The 18,705-nt window shown below is 37.3% G+C and overlaps 1 protein-coding gene across 1 annotated transcript in view; it reads left to right on the forward strand.

Moving 5' to 3' along the window:
- LOC144297266 (alpha-2-macroglobulin-like) overlaps positions 1–18,705 on the forward strand; it is a 42,374-nt gene that overhangs the window by 13,025 nt on the left and 10,644 nt on the right. Inside the window, exons 12-26 of the mRNA XM_077871122.1 lie at positions 1,123–1,350; positions 1,599–1,662; positions 3,458–3,600; positions 4,223–4,372; positions 6,669–6,836; positions 7,284–7,392; positions 8,944–9,064; positions 9,751–9,979; positions 10,902–11,022; positions 11,590–11,711; positions 12,072–12,123; positions 16,023–16,106; positions 16,377–16,553; positions 16,873–16,960; positions 18,546–18,702. Of these exons, the coding sequence (XP_077727248.1) occupies positions 1,123–1,350; positions 1,599–1,662; positions 3,458–3,600; positions 4,223–4,372; positions 6,669–6,836; positions 7,284–7,392; positions 8,944–9,064; positions 9,751–9,979; positions 10,902–11,022; positions 11,590–11,711; positions 12,072–12,123; positions 16,023–16,106; positions 16,377–16,553; positions 16,873–16,960; positions 18,546–18,702 (2,013 nt within the window). The remainder of the gene's footprint in view (positions 1–1,122; positions 1,351–1,598; positions 1,663–3,457; positions 3,601–4,222; positions 4,373–6,668; positions 6,837–7,283; positions 7,393–8,943; positions 9,065–9,750; positions 9,980–10,901; positions 11,023–11,589; positions 11,712–12,071; positions 12,124–16,022; positions 16,107–16,376; positions 16,554–16,872; positions 16,961–18,545; positions 18,703–18,705) is intronic.

An 18,705-nucleotide genomic window follows, 5' to 3' on the forward strand; every position in this document is an offset into this window, starting at 1 on the left:
CCAGTTTAACATCCTTAGCATTTAATTTCAAGTATATATCCTCTATAAATTGTTGTTCTTACTTTATTTTGGTCCTGCTATTCTAATTTTCTCCAGATTTTTGTTATATCCACATAACTTGCTTGGTATAGCATAGAGTTCTCTATTCATCAGTGGAGATGAAGATACACATCTAGAGATACACAGATACACAATATACATTACATAATAACAATGATAAATGAGATAAATGATATATTTTATTGATTACACTTTAAATAGAAGGCATGAAAGCCCAAACCTCCTAGTAATTAAAAATTGAGCTTTCTTTCATTTATTCAATCAAGAAATGTCTTGAGTGTTTTCTATGTGCTAGGCAATGTCTTCATCTTGAGAATAAAAATATTATTTTCAAATAATATGTATCATTTACCAATTATCACTAGAACATATATTAAAATATAAATTAAGTGTTTTGCTGACACAAGGATTCATTCATTCCACTTGGCAGGTGAGGATGAGGCTAAGGAAGCCGGAAAGAATAAGGAAAAACTTCCACATGGAGAAAAGTTAAACTACAACTCAAATAGAGCCTATGAACCTTAAGAGTCAGGAACCACAAAAAGCATTAAAAATAATCAACCTAAGACATCCCAGGAGAGATCGATTTTACCTAATTCACCAACTCAACTTTTGAACCAAAGCTGTTGGCAGCAAGTGTTCTCTGACCTCTACGGTAGCAATATCACATTTATTCATAATACCTATTTGGAATCCATCATAAATAGGCTTCTGAAATGTAGTTCTTCAGTTTCTGGAGAGTATTTAGTCTCCTCAATTAGGTTTTATAGCTCCAGTGTCTCTGTCTGCGTAAGTAAAGTGGCTCAAAAAAATGTTGAACAAATTAAACAGAGCAAAAGATGCCTCTGTGTATGCTCTTCAGAAATTTACATACCAACCCAAGGAGCCTCTGCAGTGTTAAGGTCTGCAATACAGATAAACACTCTCTCACTTGTTACTGTGGAGCAAAAGCGTTCTAGGTACTAGTTAAGGTAGGACAGTGAACTAATGCAGCTTTGTGAGAACATTGATTCTCTATGACATGTGATCTAAAAAATAATATCATTTTTTTAAATTCTTTAGGTCAGACACAAGGATTCTCGTTCCTGTTATGGTTACCAGTGGCTGTCAATAGAACACAAAGAAGCTGATCACACTGCTAATCTTGTATTCTCCCTAAGCAAGAGTTTTGTCCACCTAGAGCCCATGCCTCGTGAACTGCCCTGTGGCCAAACTCAGACAATCCAAGCACATTATATTCTGAATGGACAGGTCCTGCAGGAGCTGAAGGAGCTCGTGTTCTATTATCTGGTGAGAAGGAAGGCCACTCCATTGACTTATCCGTAGACAAAAGCCCTCTGTGGGGCAAGGAATTATGAAGTTCTTTAGACATCACTACTTTGAATTACCCATGTTCCTCCTGAAAGTTTGACTTCTCTTAGGGCTAATTATTGCCAGCTGGAACTCAATAAAACAAGCATAACACGTGAAGGGCAAGACATGGGGTATGAGATTTCTGTCAGGCAAGTCATATTCCTTTTCCTTTCCTTTTTCGGCAGATAATGGCAAAGGGAGGCATTGTCCGGAAAGGGACACATGTGCTGCCTGTGGAACAGGGAGAAAGTGAGTATTTCCACAATTCCACATTTCTGCCCCGACTCCAACATATTCAGCCTTATGTTGCAGAAATACCAGAAATAGTTTCAAATAAAGAGAGATGATTTCCATCTGACTCCAATAAATGAGAAGGGAAAGAATTGGTCTTTGTTTGTTTGGGTTTTTTGCCCTTTATCAAATATTTATTTTCTTTTCCTTCAGTGTCTTCTGTTTAGATTACTTAAAATGTTGATGCTGTTGTTTTAGAATCTATGCTTATTCCAAATTTTCAAAATTTTCAAGCCATAAATATTCATGGAGCTTCTTCACACAATGGCATTTTAGGATTGTTTTAGTTATCGCTTCATGGCCTTTTGGCTAAAATCAAGTGTAGAATTATTTTAGGAAACAGAGAAGGTAAAATTTTGGAATGCTTCCTATATACTAGGTCTTTTGCTGAGTCATTTATATCTTTACATAATATTTCCTTTTTGAAGATCATTCTGATTGATGAAAAGTTAAATTGGATACTTCCACCATTGAATTGGATGCTCACTATGAACAAATATGGAACAATATAAACCTCTGAAGTTTTCTGCTCTTCTAAGAAAGTTTTTTTTAAAGATTTTATTTATTCATGAGAGACACAGAGAGAGAGGCAGAGACACAAGCAGAGGGAGAAGCGGGCTCCATACAGGGAGCCTGATGTGGGACTCGATCCCGGGTCTCCAGGATCATGCCCTGAGCCAAAGGCAGATGCTCAACCACTGAGCCACCCAGGTACCCCCCTCTAAGGAAGTTTCAAAGATTGCTTACAAGAAAACTATCAGTGAGCTAGTCTTTTAATAGTCTTCATAGCAATGAAAAGGCACCATCGTAGATTTACTTACAGAAGCTTAATGCAACTTATAAAACACCTATGTGGGCATCAAAAAACAACTATCAAAGGAGCACAGTACTCCTCTTTAAAAAAATACAAAATTTGGTTCATAGAAAGTTAAATAAAATATAAGGATAAATACAATGTGTTAGTGGGGGATCCCTGTGTGGCTCAGTGGTTTAGCGCTTGCCTTCAGCCCAAGGCATGATCCTGGAGTCCTGGGACCAAGTCCCACATCAGGCTCCTGCATGGAGCCTGCTTCTCCCTCTGCCTGTGTCTCTGCCTCTCTCTCTCTCTGTCCCTCATGAATAAATAAATAAATAAATAATCTTTAAAAAAATACAATGTGTTAAACTCTTACTATTACATCACATACCTTCAGGTTCTATTTCCCTTCTCTAGTGTGAAATCTAGATCAAATAGTAGCCAACTGGATGTCTCCATACCCTCAGATAGCATCAGAACTTTATATAGATGAGCTAAAATTGAAAGTTGGTGTGAAACCATTATATGATTTGTAAGAGAAGAAAGCTCTTCAATAAAGTTTTTTTCTAAAGCTAGAATTTTGGGGGCACTTGGGTGGCTCAATGGTTGAGCATCTGCTTTTGGTTCAGGTTGTGATCCTGGGGTCCTGGAATCAAGTCCCACATCAGGCTCCCTGCAGGGAGCCTGCTTCGCCCTCCACCTCTCTCTCTATGCCCCTCATGAATAAATAAAATCCTTTTTAAAAATAAAGCCAGAATTCTTAGAGGTGTAGAATTCTTAGAGGTAAACATTTATTTATTACATCTACATTTTCTTATACCTGTTATACCAATTAGTAGAAACAGTCATTAAGCAGACCAGGCTCCTAAAAGTGGCTCTGTGCAACAGGGAAATTTCATGTCAGTCCTGGGGTGTTGTCTAACCCATAATCACTTCCTCATTCTCTCTGTGCTCCAGTGAAAGGCCATTTTTCCATGTCAGTCCCCGTGGAGTCAGACATTGCTCCCGTTGCTCGATTACTCATCTATGCCATTTTACCTGATGGGGAAGTAGTTGGGGATTCTGCAAAATATAAGGTTGAAAACTGTCTAGCCAACAAGGTAGGTTTTTTTATCATAAAATTTTCAACATTTAAAACTAAAAGTTGCTATTATTATCAATTATTTTCTGTATGTGAACATTGGGGCCAGAGGGGTTAAATGAATTTTCCAGAAATTTTCAGCAAGGTAATGGCAGAGTCCCACTAAGAAGCCATATCATTTGACTCCTAGTTCAAAATTCCCATACATTGTCTCTTACTATATGATACAGTTCAGAGTACCTTGCTCCCCCACTATGAAATGTTGGAAAACCTGTAAGCAAGTTTTTAAGACTACTAAAGAGCCCAAAGAAAAATGCAAGAGCATCTAGAACCATTTACATTCCACCTGTACTTGATAAACACCTTCCCATGTGCCAAAGGTAAAAAAAAAAAAAAAAAAAGGCATCTCAAATTTAATAACTTATAAGAATAATTAGATATCATTATAATGGTTCAACTACTACTTGAGAATCAGAGTGAAGTGTAGGGGACAAAAAGCCTCAAGGCTCACATAGCGCCAACCACCACCAAGTCAAACAAAGTGAATGTGCATTGAACGTGAGGAACACTCAGGAAATGCTTGTGAATGCACAGTTAAATCAGGACTTTTGTTTTTTCCACCACCCTCCCCAATTCCACAGGTGGACTTGAGCTTCCGGCCAACACAAAGTCTCCCGGCCTCACAAGCCCACCTGCAAATTTCAGCATCTCCTCAGTCCCTGTGCGCGCTCCGAGCTGTGGACCAAAGTGTGCTGCTTGCTAAGCCAGAAGCTGAGCTGTCCGCTGCCTCGGTGAGTTCCCCGCAGCTCCCCTGAGTTAGGAGAGGCTGCACAAAGAGCTCAGAACGAGGAGAAATGCTTACCTGAGTAAGATAGGATCTATTAAAATTATCTTTCTCTAGTTTAGAGTTTTGATCTCCTTCATGGGCACTTTTTTTTATGAGAAATATATTACATTTGAATACAAGATTTATATGTATTTACATAATTTATATGCCTATACACATATATATGTATATGTGTGTTTATATATGAATATCAATCAATCATGCACCATTCATAGCCCCTGAATATTGCAAATATTTGAAAAAGCCTAACAAAAGTGGTGCACTTACCTGCACTAAAACGGATATGAAATATCAAATTTCTGTTTTTATAAGAATTATATCAAACGCCGTATGTCCCAAATGAACACAATTTCTGAAGGAAGATATACATTGTCTGATGAATAAAAATTTGGAAAAATAAATTACGATATGATAAATTATATTGATGAGTGAAACATTTTAAAAGGTTGGGTGAGTAGAAGAAATAGCACAAGCATATGCTCAAGTGGAATGAGGAGAAACAACAACACATGCTAATAACAGTTTGCATGTATCTTCAAATTTTCAATATGCAGCCAACTGAAATAACCTCTTACTTACAGGATTTATTTTTTTCAGTCTCAAAATTTTACAAAGGGAAATTTATATTTTACTCCCTAAAAAAGGAAGTTATAAGAAAATACTTTTAACTTTTTGGTCCTTCCAAATGGAATTTAATTGAAAATATTAGAATTCTTCTCAAGAGGGACACCTGGGTGGCTCAGTGGTTGAGCGTCTGCCTTTGGTTCAGGATATGATCCCAGGATCCTGGGATCTAGTCCCACATCAGACTCCCCACAGAGGGCCTACTTCCCCCTCTGCCTATGTCTCTGCCTCTCTCTCTGTATCTCTCATGAATAAATAAATAAAATCTTTTTTTAAAAAAAGAAGTCTTCTAAAAGAAATACTAAATACAATTCAATAGTGGGAACAAAAGGGATACATGGAAAAATAACATTTTATGTTTATACAACATAATTTGATAGTTCTCAGGGAGGTTCTAAATTATAAGGATAGATAAGATAGTCTGTCTTATTCATTTGTCAATAAAAAAGCAGAAGCTTTTGGGTAATTAGTAGTAGGCCTGGGGTAGGAGACTAGCCCAATCCACCCAAGTCTTGAGAGTATTTTACTAATGAAACACTTTGCTCTCAATAACATAAGTCATCCATTCAACACATTTTTAGTGCCTGCTGTGCTCTAGGTGTGCCCACTGTTTGTTGAACTGCTGGGGATCTAGCAGTGAACTACTCAAAAGACAAAAAGCCATGATCTCATGGAACTTATATTTCCATAGATGATATAAACAATAATACATAATATGCTTCGGAGAAAAAAACATACAGGGGAGATAGAGAATAGTAAGAAGGAACTACTTTTGAGAAAAAGCATTTAATTTCATTATACTACTTACTTAGCCAAGCAGTTTTGAATTTCTCTGAATATAATTTCTCTGTGCTCTATCAGCATTTTTACATCTGTCTTACTCTTCCCCTTCAAATTAATTTGAAAGCATCATTTTGCTCTATTTTATGTACTGGGTGAAGCTCTGGAGCATTTTGTTCGCATGAATAATACCTAAGAAAATACTGTCTTGTCCTATATAGAGGATATATACTTATTGATGTGCCAATTTAGAACAAGTATTCAATAACTCTGGTACACACTGGGTCAGCTGCTAACCACAAGGAGAGACAAAACTATCATTGTATTCTATCATCCTAAAGTTTTATACCATGTCTTAACTATAGCAGACAACAACATATCTCAAGAGAGTTTTAGTTTTAGTCTAGTGTTTGCCTTGAACTGTGTAACAAACTGTCGTGATGCTTGGGTACAAAAATGGGAATGTTTTAATTGTCTTTTCCCTCTAAAACTGTTCAAAAGAAACAGGTTCAAAATCATCTCTGTAGGAGCGCCTGGGTGGCTCAGTGGTTGAGCATCTACCTTGGCTCAGGTCATGATCCCAGGGTCCTGGGATCGAGTCCCATATGAGGCTCCCTGCAGGGAGCCTTCTTCTCCTTCTGCCTATGTCTCCACCTCTCTCTGTGTGTCTCTCATGAATGAATAAGAGAAATCTTAAAAAAAAAATCATCTCTATAAATTACTGAAGCAATAATGGTGCTCAAAGACTGGTTGTGATTATTTTTTTCTTTTCTCTTTGCCCTTAAGAAGAATAAGCCACAAATAAATTTGTCTTTTTGTCATTTGCATTTGTACAGGTTTATAACCTGCTACCAGTGAAGGACCTCAGCGGTTTCCCTGGGAGCTTAAATCAACAGGAGGAAGATGATAGAGACTGTGTCCATCACCATAATATCTTTATCAATGGAGTCAAGTATTCCCCTGTATCAAATACAGATGAAAAAGATATGTATAGCTTCCTAAAGGTAAATTCCTTATATTAGAGATGTCCGTTCTAAAGATTTACAAATATTATATATAAAAAAGTATTTATTTTAATGCCTTCATGCCATAATTGAGAGTAATGGGACATAGAGAGGTCAAGTGACTTCAAGGTCACTAATAGTAGCAGATCTACTAATAGCAACACAGCCAGGGCTAGAACTTTTTGGACTATTAAGGTGTTTTTTTTTTTTTCCTGTAATTCATTGCCCTTGTGTCATTTATAAATATCACATATATAAAATATTACTGTTAAAAGAGTGTTAACATCAGAATAAAATTACCTCCGCAAGTATACCAATATCACTTCTACAGATATGAACACTAAAAGTTCCACATTAAGCTAATTGGATTGTGAAATTCAATGAAGTCTGTGCTTATATAGATTTTATAATAATTATGTACTGATTAGGTAATAATTTCCTTTGCAGGATATGGGCTTAAAGGTATTCACCAACACAAAGATTCATAAACCCAAAGTATGTGAACAGCCTGAACACATGGTAGCGCACTCATCTCGAAGACTATTTGCTTCTCCAGGTAAAAAACTAATAAAAGTTAATATACTGAATCAAATAAAAGAACTTTTTGAAAGATAAAATGTGATAAAATTAACAAAAACGGCCCTGTGATTCAGATATAGTAAGGTTCTTTCTCAAGATCATAAAGCAATACAAACCCCAAAACTCTGATTGTGTCAAGCCCCCCTTATAAGCAACACTGAAAAGAATAAAAGGCCAGCTATGGAAAATTTTCTGAGAAGTATAGTAATGTTGTGTGTCAACTGTATTTCCCGTTTAAAAAAGGAGGGCGGTGCCTGGGTTTAATCTGTCAGGCATTTGCCTTTGGCACAGGTCATGACCCTGGGGTCCTGGGATTGAACCCCAAGTCAGGCCCCCTGATCAGCGTAGAGTCTGCTTCTCCCTCTCCCTCTCCCTTTGATCCTCTCCCTGCTCATGCTCTCTCTCTCTCTCTCAAATAAATAAAAATCTTTTTTTAAAAAGAGAGAGATGCAGTATAAAAGAAAGGATTAATTCTGATTGAGCAACCAGGAAAGTCATTCATAAAGAATCTGCCTCTGGTAAATGGAAATGTGTGACTATGTAAGATTGAGAAGGAAAGATCATGTCCAGGCAGAGGATCAATATAAACCAAAACAGAAATGTTCACAAGTTGGCACTACATTCTCACCAGTTAGGTAAGGAAACTCTTTAACATCCCCAAATTATCAGCCAATATTCATGTCAAAGTCACATCCATTTGTCAGTGAAATGGCTGCTTTACTGGTGAATCAGATTGTAACCAAACATTATTTCTAGTCTGATATTGTCAAATCATGGTGGAATATAGATTGAGTACAAACTAAAATTTGTCAAATATCAGGAAAACATTCAATGAAAATTAACTGATGATGTGGAATTTAAATATTATTATATATATTTTATTATGTATAAATTAAAGTCTATCACCTTTACAGTAGAATTTATAGAAAACTTGTGTATATACAAGTATATATATATATGCACAAATTTTTTTCAGAGAGCCGGCTATTGAATATTTACTGGCATGCCATTAACAGAAGGTAAATAGGCGAGAGAACCTGACTGACCTTTTGGCACATTGTGGAAATAAAGAATTTTTTTATCCTTGATCCTTCACTCCTATTAACTTTCTGAGACCCATTGTCATCATGTCCGAATACGGTGTTTCTTTGATCTCACAGAGGAACACACCAAAAGGACACTGACTCCTGCCCTCCTCCCAACCCACGTCCTATCTCTCTTCTCTTGAGATAATGCACAGTAACCGCAGAGGATACCTTTTCTACTCCCCAGGCAATCCCAACTCTTCCTGCCTCTAGGTGTCTGCTCTCTGCTTGTGATTCTCTTCCCACAGCTCACTTAGAACTTAATCGAAGAATACAGAATTCACCTAAAATATCACCTCCTCAAAGAAGCTTTGCCTGAACACCGAAGCATCCTCTCCGGGTTCCTGTCTATTCCATTACCCTGTCTATATATTTTGTAAAATCTATTACAATCTCTTTATCTTTATATTCATTATTTCTGTCTCCTCTCTTACCCACCACAGTAGTGTCTGAATTGCAAAGATCCCATGAGCTTACAGACATGGTCCATTTTTCCGAGCCTCTCACCGAAACTGTGCGAAAGTACTTCCCTGAGACGTGGATCTGGGATTTGGTGGTGGTAGAGTAAGCAACTTTCTTTATATGTAAAAGGCAACAATATAGACTTCTCACCATTTTCCATTTTTAGCTAATTTTTCAATATCCAAGTATTTCTTTTAGATATATTGCTGTTTTCAGGAGGGGTTTAACATAAACACTTCTGCTATGAGAGTCTCACTATTCTATTTATATCAGAGCTAAGAAATTTTGTATACATTTAATCCTAAGACTTCCAGAAAATGGGAATAAAGACTACATATGACCAGTCACTACACAGACTAACACCTATAAGAGATCCTTCCCTGGCCAACAATTTTGAGTTAAATACAGAATCAGTCAGGCCAACTACACACCGTAGTGGTAGAATTAAAGCTTAAAAGTCTGCTCTCATTGGAAAAGTATTTCAAAGAGAAAAATTTAAGAGTAATCTCAGATTACATATTTAGTTCATAATGATATTGTCTACAATAGATAATACTATAATTATATGTCAAAACAGAATTTCGATACTAACTAGAATTGAAAACAGAATTGGAAGGAAAGGACTCCTTTTATTTTCCAACTTTAAGCCTTGATTATACTCTCCTTCATTGCTATTTCTACTAAGTTCATTTAAGTCATGACAATAGAATTATTTATAGGGATTCTCTTCCTGGAAAGGATTTATTTAACTGTTTATGTTCTATTCTTCGCATCTCTATCCTCCCCAGCTCATCAGGGGTGGCTGAAGTGGAAGTGACAGTCCCTGATACCATCACAGAGTGGAAGGCAGGGGCGCTCTGTCTGTCCAACGACACTGGACTTGGTCTGTCTCTTCCCACCTCCCTCCAAGCCTTCCAGCCCTTCTTTGTGGAGCTCACAATGCCCTACTCTGTGATCCGTGGAGAAGCCTTCAACCTCAAGGCCACGGTCCTCAACTACCTTTCCAAATGCATCCGGGTAAATACCTCTCTGTCATACATTGAACACAAAGTGTAACAGCCAAGTAAATTTAAAATTGCATTTTTTGAAATACAAGTGTAAGATGTGCTCACCCGAGGAGTAATGCTCTCAAAGATATTCATATGGTATAGAAGCTATGGTTGATAATATTTCCATATACTTGCAACTTAAAACAAACTTCTGACCCTTACCCCAACCCCATAAGGTTAGGAAGCTTATGCGATGAAGATTTCTGACACACTGATAAAAAATCAGCGCGCTTCATTCTCATGTCTTAGATCCCCCAAGCTTTTAAAAAACTTCTACATTTGGGATCCCTGGGTGGCGCAGCGGTTTGGCGCCTGCCTTTGGCCCAGGGCGCGATCCTGGAGACCCGGGATCGAATCCCACATCAGGCTCCCAGTGCATGGAGCCTGCTTCTCCCTCTGCCTGTGTCTCTGCCTCTCTCTCTCTCTGTGACTATCATAAATAAATAAATAAAAATAAAAAAAAACTTCTACATTTCACATATTTAACTTTCATGTATCATATAGCATTAATTATAGTAAGCCTTACTTTAAAAGTTATGTGTAAGTATTTGATCTCCACCGAAACTATAACCATTTGTAAATCTTATATACTCTCCTGGGAGACCTGAGGGAATGGTCAAGATCCCAGGCCAGAGAAGTACAGCCCTCACAGGCAACATGCCATCATGACTTTTCCTCATCTCTTGTCTCACCCCATGAAAGAGTAGTTATCCAAAAATACAAAGATTTTGATGTCAGATCCACTGTAAGGTAGTTGCTCTCCATTTGAATCATCTGAAGTATTAGGCAACCTAAAATCTAATCAATCCCCCAATATACATTATTTCAAACCATTCTCCCTTTGGTCACCTTCTCCCTGTGATCTGTCTCTGTCTCACATGTGGTTTCAGGTTAGTGTGCAGCTAGACCCAAATCCTGCATTCCTAGTACAGGAGAAGGAACAAGAGTCTCATTGCATCTGTGGGAATGGCCGGCAAACCGTGTCCTGGGCAGTAACGCCAAAGGCATTAGGTAAGGGACAGTCTCCTAGGGACAATTCTTTACTCAAGGATTATATATATCAGGGCAGGTCGGTGGCTCAGTGGTTTAACGCCGCCTTCAGCCCAGGGTGTGATCCTGGAGACCCGGGATCGAGTCCCACGTCGGGCTCCCTGCATGGAGCCTGCTTCTCCCTCTGCCTGTGTCTCTGCCTCTATGTCTCTCATGCATAAGTAAATAAAATCTTTAAAAAAAAAAAAAAGGATTGTATATAGCAGTAGAATCCTTATATCTAGTGCTAATTCCCTCAAAGACACACACACACACACACACACACACACACACACACACACCATGGTAGAGTATTTTGTCCTTTGTCTTTTATTCTAGGATGTCTAGACTACCCTCACTTCCTTTACCTCCATCTATCGCCACCTTGGATTTCTAGGGTCACTAGCCTCTAGTTGATGCTCCTCCCATTCCTGTTCCTCTGGTTTTATAAAACAAAAAGAAGTTACAAAGCATTGAACACTTACAAATCTTGAGGTTTGGAGACATGGAGAAAGGAGATAGTGCTCATCTATACTGACCATTTTTTAGGAAATGTGAATTTCACCGTGAGTGCAGAGGCACTGGAGTCGCAAGAGCTATGTGGGACTGAGGTGACAGTGGTTCCTGAATATGGAAAGAAAGACACCATCATTAAATCCCTGCTGGTTGAAGTAAGTAAGCCTACCCATTTGATAGATCATGGTGAGCCAATAAAAACAACGGTGAGTCAAGGTTCCAAGTTTTAGGTAAGAAGGGCTAAATAATCACAGAATTTTTCACAATATTTTCTCCTCTCTCTTTCTCTATCTGTTATCTCTTTCTCCATTTTTCTCTCTTGCTATTTACGTAATTTTTCCTCACTTTCTCATCTATCAACCTGTCTCCTTCATATTGCTTATACTTATAGATTTGTTTATGTAATGCATTTGGAAGTCAGCTCCAATTCTTCTCTTCACTATTAAGAAATTTTGGTTCTGCTATCAATATACCATGTCTGTTCTCATCTCTGCCTTTTCTTTCTTTCCCTAAAGCCTGAAGGACTAGAGACGGAAACAACATTCAACTCCCTGCTCTGTGCATCAGGTAAGAGTCATTCATCTCAATTAAAATAGTATTGTCTAAACTTTCTGTAACATTTTAAGTTCAAAGAATTTTGTATCTTATTCCCACACTTCCCTATGACTTAAGACCCAAAGAACCATCAAACCATTTGATAAACAAGGCACCTGGTTCTTAGAGAAGCCACATAATTTGATCAGGAGACTATCCCTAGACTATCCCTATTAGTTTGATTCTACCCTAGCCCATGCTTCTGAGTCTTTATCAATTATAGCACCTGTGTAAACACCCAAATATCTTTCTGACCAGTATATGATGTGGTTATGTAGAAAGTAAGTAGAATCAATGAATATTGCCAAAGGGAATGTTTCCTTGAATATTTAGTATTACAATATATGAGTAGCTGAATTCAAGCCACCCCAACATTCAGTTTTGCATAGCTAACAGCATTTGATAACAGGACCATGCTATGTCCTGAAGAAAGAATTGACTTAGTCTGTACTATTATTGTAGTATCAATACTTGTTTGATTCTACCATGCTCTATCAGTCATTTGAGAAGAAACTAAAGAAATTCACAGCAGAAGATATAACTTTATCCTGATGGAAAATTTTCTAGTCTAAACAAAAACACAGAAACTTACTACACTAAGAAAGTTAACAACACACACACACACAAATAAAATTAAATAATAAATACTTAACAACACAATGTATCCTCAACTCAAACAATGTCAAATCAACATCATACATGTGTTTCTTGCCTTTCTGTCTACCTCCTAATTTATGTTTATTATGCTTATTGTACTGTCAAGATTTCAAATATATAAAATGTGTTCTAAAACCTTAATTGCCTGGTTGTTTAGCCTTATTTCAACATTCGAGTGAATTTACCACCAAATCCTTTTATCATGGCTTCTCTTCTATTCCTAACTTCTTCATTTTGATTTATTTCTTATGTATCTAGAGCATTATAATCATTAAGTAGTTCTATTAAAATTAATTTAATTGCCCATGTACTACAAAAATACATTCTCCTTTGCAAAACAAAACAAAACTTCACACTAATGGCAATCTTTTTCTTTTTTTTTTTCTTGGCAATCTTTTTCAATACTTTAATGATCATCTATATATGTTTAGAAATAATATGCACAGGTGAATTTGTTTATATACATGTGATTTATGTAAATGTTATAAATTTCATTCTTTAACTTCTATAACTAAGTAACATTTTAGAACTTGCTACTTGGCAACCTGACTTAGAAATCTAACCATGTTAAATTATAGAACTAGGTAATCCCTTTAAGTCCCTTTTTATGCCATACTACCAATATATCACAGTTCTGATTGGTTTTTTCGGCTATTCCTCTATTTTTTTAAGTATTTGCCAGACTGAATGATTGAATACCTCCTTATCTACAGATGCAAGTATATTTAAGGTAGATACCAAATGTGAAATTCATAATTAAGAGGGGACATGTAGGGATCCCTGGGTGGCGCAGCGGTTTAGCGCCTGCCTTTGGCCCAGGGGGCGATCCTGGAGACCCGGGATCGAATCCCACATCGGGCTCCCGGTGCATGGAGCCTGCTTCTCCCTCTGCCTATGTCTCTGCCTCTCTCTCTGTGTGACTATCATAAATAAATAAAAATTAAAAAAAAAAGAGGGGACATGTATATTAAGTTTTAATAAATCTTTAAAGACCTTTTTTATTACCTAATACATTAATATTCCCACCAGTTTATATTTCCCTGCATCATCCTCACCATCTTTAACCATCAAAGTTTTAAATTTTCCTTGAAAAATTTGGATGAAATATATATTGTTGTTTTTTCAATCTAATCACAAGTGAGGATGAGCTTATTTTTACTATTTATGAATATCGTCATATTCTTTGACCATTCAGGTTTTAGTGGTTTGTCTTTTTTCTGATTCATCTGTATGACACTGATTCTTTATCTATTGAATAAGTTGTAATTTTTTTTCACTTGGTAATTTGTCTTTTACCTCTGTGGCATCTGTTTTCTTACAAAAGTTTTTTTGAGGTAATGTAAGAGAGTTTTTTAACATACAAATAATATATGCGTAATTATATTATGTATTTAATTGTGTGGTTAAATTTAAATACACATTGCATATATTAACATAATAACATAATGCATACAATTTGATGAGTTTGGAAATAAGTGTACATCTAAGACTCTTTCCATAATCCATACTATAAACCTATCCATCACCTCCAAAAGTTTCCTCTTACTCTCTTATTATCATATTTTTTTGTGTGATGAGATGACTTAATACGAAATCTATCCTATTGGCAAGTGCTTAGGTGTACAATATGGTTAATAGTAGACACTGTTCTGGAATGCAAGGTGGTGCAGTGACTCTGGAAAACAGTATAGAGGTTCATTATGACCCAGCAATTGCACTACTGGGTATTTACTCAAAAGATACAAATGTAGCAATCCAAAGGGACACCTGCACCCCACTGTTTATAGTAACAATGTCCACAATAGCCAAACAGTAGAAAGAGCCCAGATGTCCTCCACAGATAAATGGATAAAGAAAATGTGGTGTATACATATATGAATATTACTCAGCCATCAGAAATATGAAATCTTAACCATTTTGCAACAGCGTGGGTGGACTAGAGGATATTATGCTAAGAAATAATCAGAGAAAGACAATTATCATATCATTCCACTTGTGTGGAATTTAAGAAACAAAACAGAGGGGACACCTGACTGGCTCAGTCAATTAAGCATCTGCCTTTGGTTCAGGTCATGATTCCAGGGTCCTGGGATGAAGCCCTATGTGGGGCTCCCTGCTCAGTGGGGAGCCTGATTCTCCCTCTCCCTTTGCTGCTCCTTCTGCTTGTGCCTGCTCTTTCTCTCTTAAAAAAAAAAATGTTTTTAATCTTAAAAAAAAAAAACACAGGATCATAGGGGAAGGGAGGGAAAAATAAAATGAGATGAAATCAGAGAGGGAGACAAACCATAAGAGACTCTTAACTATGGGAAACAAACTGAGGGTTGCTGGAAGGGAGAGGGTTGGGGGATGGAATAGCTGAGTGACAGGCATTAAAGAGGGCACGTGATGTAATGAGCACTGGGTGTTATATACAACTGATGAATCACTAAACTCTGCCTCTGAAACTAATAATATACTATATGTTAATTAATTGAATTATAATTAAGTCAATAGTAGGCATTGTTCTATAAAAGAGATCTCTACAACATAATCCTCCGACATAATTGAAATTTTGTACCCTCTGGCAAAAATATCAATATTAATTTCATGAGCAAGGGGATGCAGCATGAAAATACTACATTTTTCTTTCATTGTCCTGAAATTTACCAATACTAAAATAACAGTAAATGTTTGCCTATTAGCAGCAATTTTTTTTATTTTCAGTAAGTCAAACACTGTTCATCTTCACCCCCACTCCATGTCTAGGGCTTCCATAGAAATACTACCTTCATAGCTGGTGAAATTTGATGGCAGTAAGGCAGAGCATTATTATAAAATTCAGGAAATTTCAGAGATTTTTCCTTTGCCTATGTATACATTAGGAGTTTTTTCATAAAACTTTTGAGTAAGGAGGTTAGGGATAGACACTAAACAGATCACCTTACATCTCCTGCCAGTCACAGGATGACTACAGCAGAGGCAACCTCGTGGGCACTTTGTAGCCTTATGGAATGCACTCTACATGCAGGGGAAAAGAGGGATGAGGAAGGAGAATTTCTGGAAATCTCAGAATCCTGTCGGTACACATTTAAGATACATATATTTTTGAAAGCAGGAATATTGTAAGGAGGACAACTTTTCAGAAGTCTAAGTGTAAGTAAGATACAGTTCTGGATTCTTGGTTTGGAGCTCTTCAGGAAGATATATGGTGGAAATAATTTTCATTATTCCTCTAGATGCTGAGGTGTCTGAACAATTATCTTTAAAGTTGCCAAAGAATGTAGTAGAAGAATCTGCTCGAGCCTCCATCTCAGTATTGGGTAAGCTCTGGCCCTAGTGAATTATTCTACTACATTGATAGTTTTTACTATATTTCTTTTCCATAAATACTTGAAATCCCAACTATAATGTCAACTTGATTCTCCCCTCCTGCTTTGGATTGCTCCCAATCATACTTCTGTCCCTGGACAACTCACACTTCCTAAAAATCTTCATTTTTCAATCTTCCTAAAGTGATTCATTTCTTCTTAATGATTCTGATAGATTATAATATATAAGCCTTATGACCTCCCATCTCTCCAATTCCCTAGGAGACATACTGGGATCTGCCATGCAAAACATACAGAATCTCCTCCGAATGCCCTATGGCTGTGGAGAACAGAACATGGTCCTCTTTGCTCCCAACATCTATGTCTTGAATTATCTAAATAAAACACACCAGCTGACTCCAGAAGTCATGTCCAAGGCCATTGGTTACCTCAATACTGGTGAGTGATTAAATGAGTGAGTGAAGACTTCTCGGTGTTATTTTAACAATAGATTGGATTTCCCAAAAGACTTGAATTACTTAATAATTCTATGATATGTTAGCTTATCAGAGGACCATAGTTACTATGATAAGAATGCTATAATAATTAATTTTGTGGTTATTATCCAGTGTCCAGTCTCTAATAAAGGTTTAAGAACCTTGTAACATAGGACAGCAAAATTTAAGAACTATCATAAGAGAGACCAAGGCATTTTAGTAATTTCTCTGGCCACAATGCATACAACCTATCATATTGTTTCATTAACCTTCCATTTTAGGTTACCAGAGACAGCTGAAGTACAAACACCGTGATGGCTCCTATAGCACCTTTGGAGAGCAATATGGCAAGAATAAGGGCAATACTTGGTAAGGAACAGACAGTTTTTTTGAGGTCCTATTTTTGTACTAGCTCTTTCACAATTATATTCCTAGTAACCTTGTCAGATATGTATTATTAAACCTATAGCTGGTTATAATAAATAATATACCAAGAGTAGCAAGGTAACAAACAGAGAAGCTGACATTTAAATACACGTATGTTAGATTGGTCCCCAAAATTCATCTTGTTAATAAAAGGTATTCTTTCTAAATAGTTTTTTTTTTTTTGAGAGAGAGAAAGGGTGCACACGAGCAGGAAGAGGGGCAGAGGGAGAGAGAGAATCTTAAACAGGCTCCATGTTTAGTGCAGAGCTTGACTTGGGGTTCAATCTCATGACCCTGAGATCATGACCTAAGCCAAAATCAAGGTCCGTACACTTAATTTCAGGTGATTAACTGACTGAGCCACCCACATACCCAGAAATAGCTATCTTTTTAATCGTCATTTTTTTCTAAAATAGCTCCCAGTTTTTTAATATATGGCCAGTGACTGTATCATATAACTTCTAGGTAAACCATGTTAGCTTAGCTTTTAATATGTTTTTAGATCATACTCATCTTGACTACAAATAACTTCAGTAATTTATTCCTTTTTTCTGAAAGAAATGAAGAGGACCCAGTGACATGAAACATTGCTTTAAAATCCCTAAGGCAGGGCAGCCTGGGTGGCTCAGCGGTTTAGTGCTGCCTTCGGCTCAGGGCATGATCCTGGAGACCCGGGATCGAGTCCCACATCAGGCTCCCTGCATGGAGCCTGCTTCTCCCTCTGCCTGTGTCTCTGCCTCTCTCTATATATATATCTGTGTCTCTCATGAATAAATAAATTAAATCTTTAAAAATAAATAAATAAATAAAAAATAAAATCCCTAAGGCAGGGACGCCTGGGGGGCCCAGTGGTTGAGTATCTGCCTTCAGCTCAGGTCGAGATCCCAGGGTCTTGGGATTGAGTCCTTAAACACGCTCCTCTTAGGGAGCCTGCCTCTCCCTCTGCCTATGTCTCTGCCTCTCTCCCTGTCTCTCATGAATAAATAAATTAAATATTTTTAAAAAATAAAATAAAATCCCTAAGGCATGGGGCACCTGGATGGCTCACTCAATTAAGCACCTGACTCTTGATCTCAGCGCAGGTCCTGATCTCAGGGTCATGAGTTCAAGCCCCTTGTTGGGCTCCACGATGGGTGTGGAGCCTACTTAAAAATACATGAATAAATTAAATCGCTAAGGCAAAGCAAAGCGGTTCACAGTTACTCAGTTTTCAATATAAGAAGATTCTGTCGTCTACAGATGGAAATCTCTAGAGAAGAAAAATGGCAAACCTTACTCAGATAAGTAAAACTAAGTAACATCAGAAGTACTTAGACTCTCTGTAGCAATGAGAAAATGAGTTAGCAAGGAAATACTAGATCTAGCAGATTAACCAAGCAGTCTAAAGGAGATAGGAGTTTCAAACACACAGGAATGCCTGTCAGGTGACTCACATCAATATAAACATGTCATACGAAGCCTTTACTGTGCCATAGTTATAAAACTATTGTAACAACATAAATATCATCATCTCCTTCCCCCTGCTCAGGCTCACTGCCTTTGTACTGAAGACTTTTGCCCAAGCTCGAACCCATATCTTCATTGATGAAGCACACATCACCCAAGCCCTCATGTGGCTCTCCCAAAAGCAGAAGGACAATGGCTGTTTCAGGAGTTCCGGGTCTCTGCTCAACAATGCCATTAAGGTG

This window comes from Canis aureus, chromosome 25 (assembly GCF_053574225.1).
Source record: "Canis aureus isolate CA01 chromosome 25, VMU_Caureus_v.1.0, whole genome shotgun sequence".
In the NCBI taxonomy this organism is placed as follows: Eukaryota; Metazoa; Chordata; class Mammalia; order Carnivora; family Canidae; genus Canis; species Canis aureus.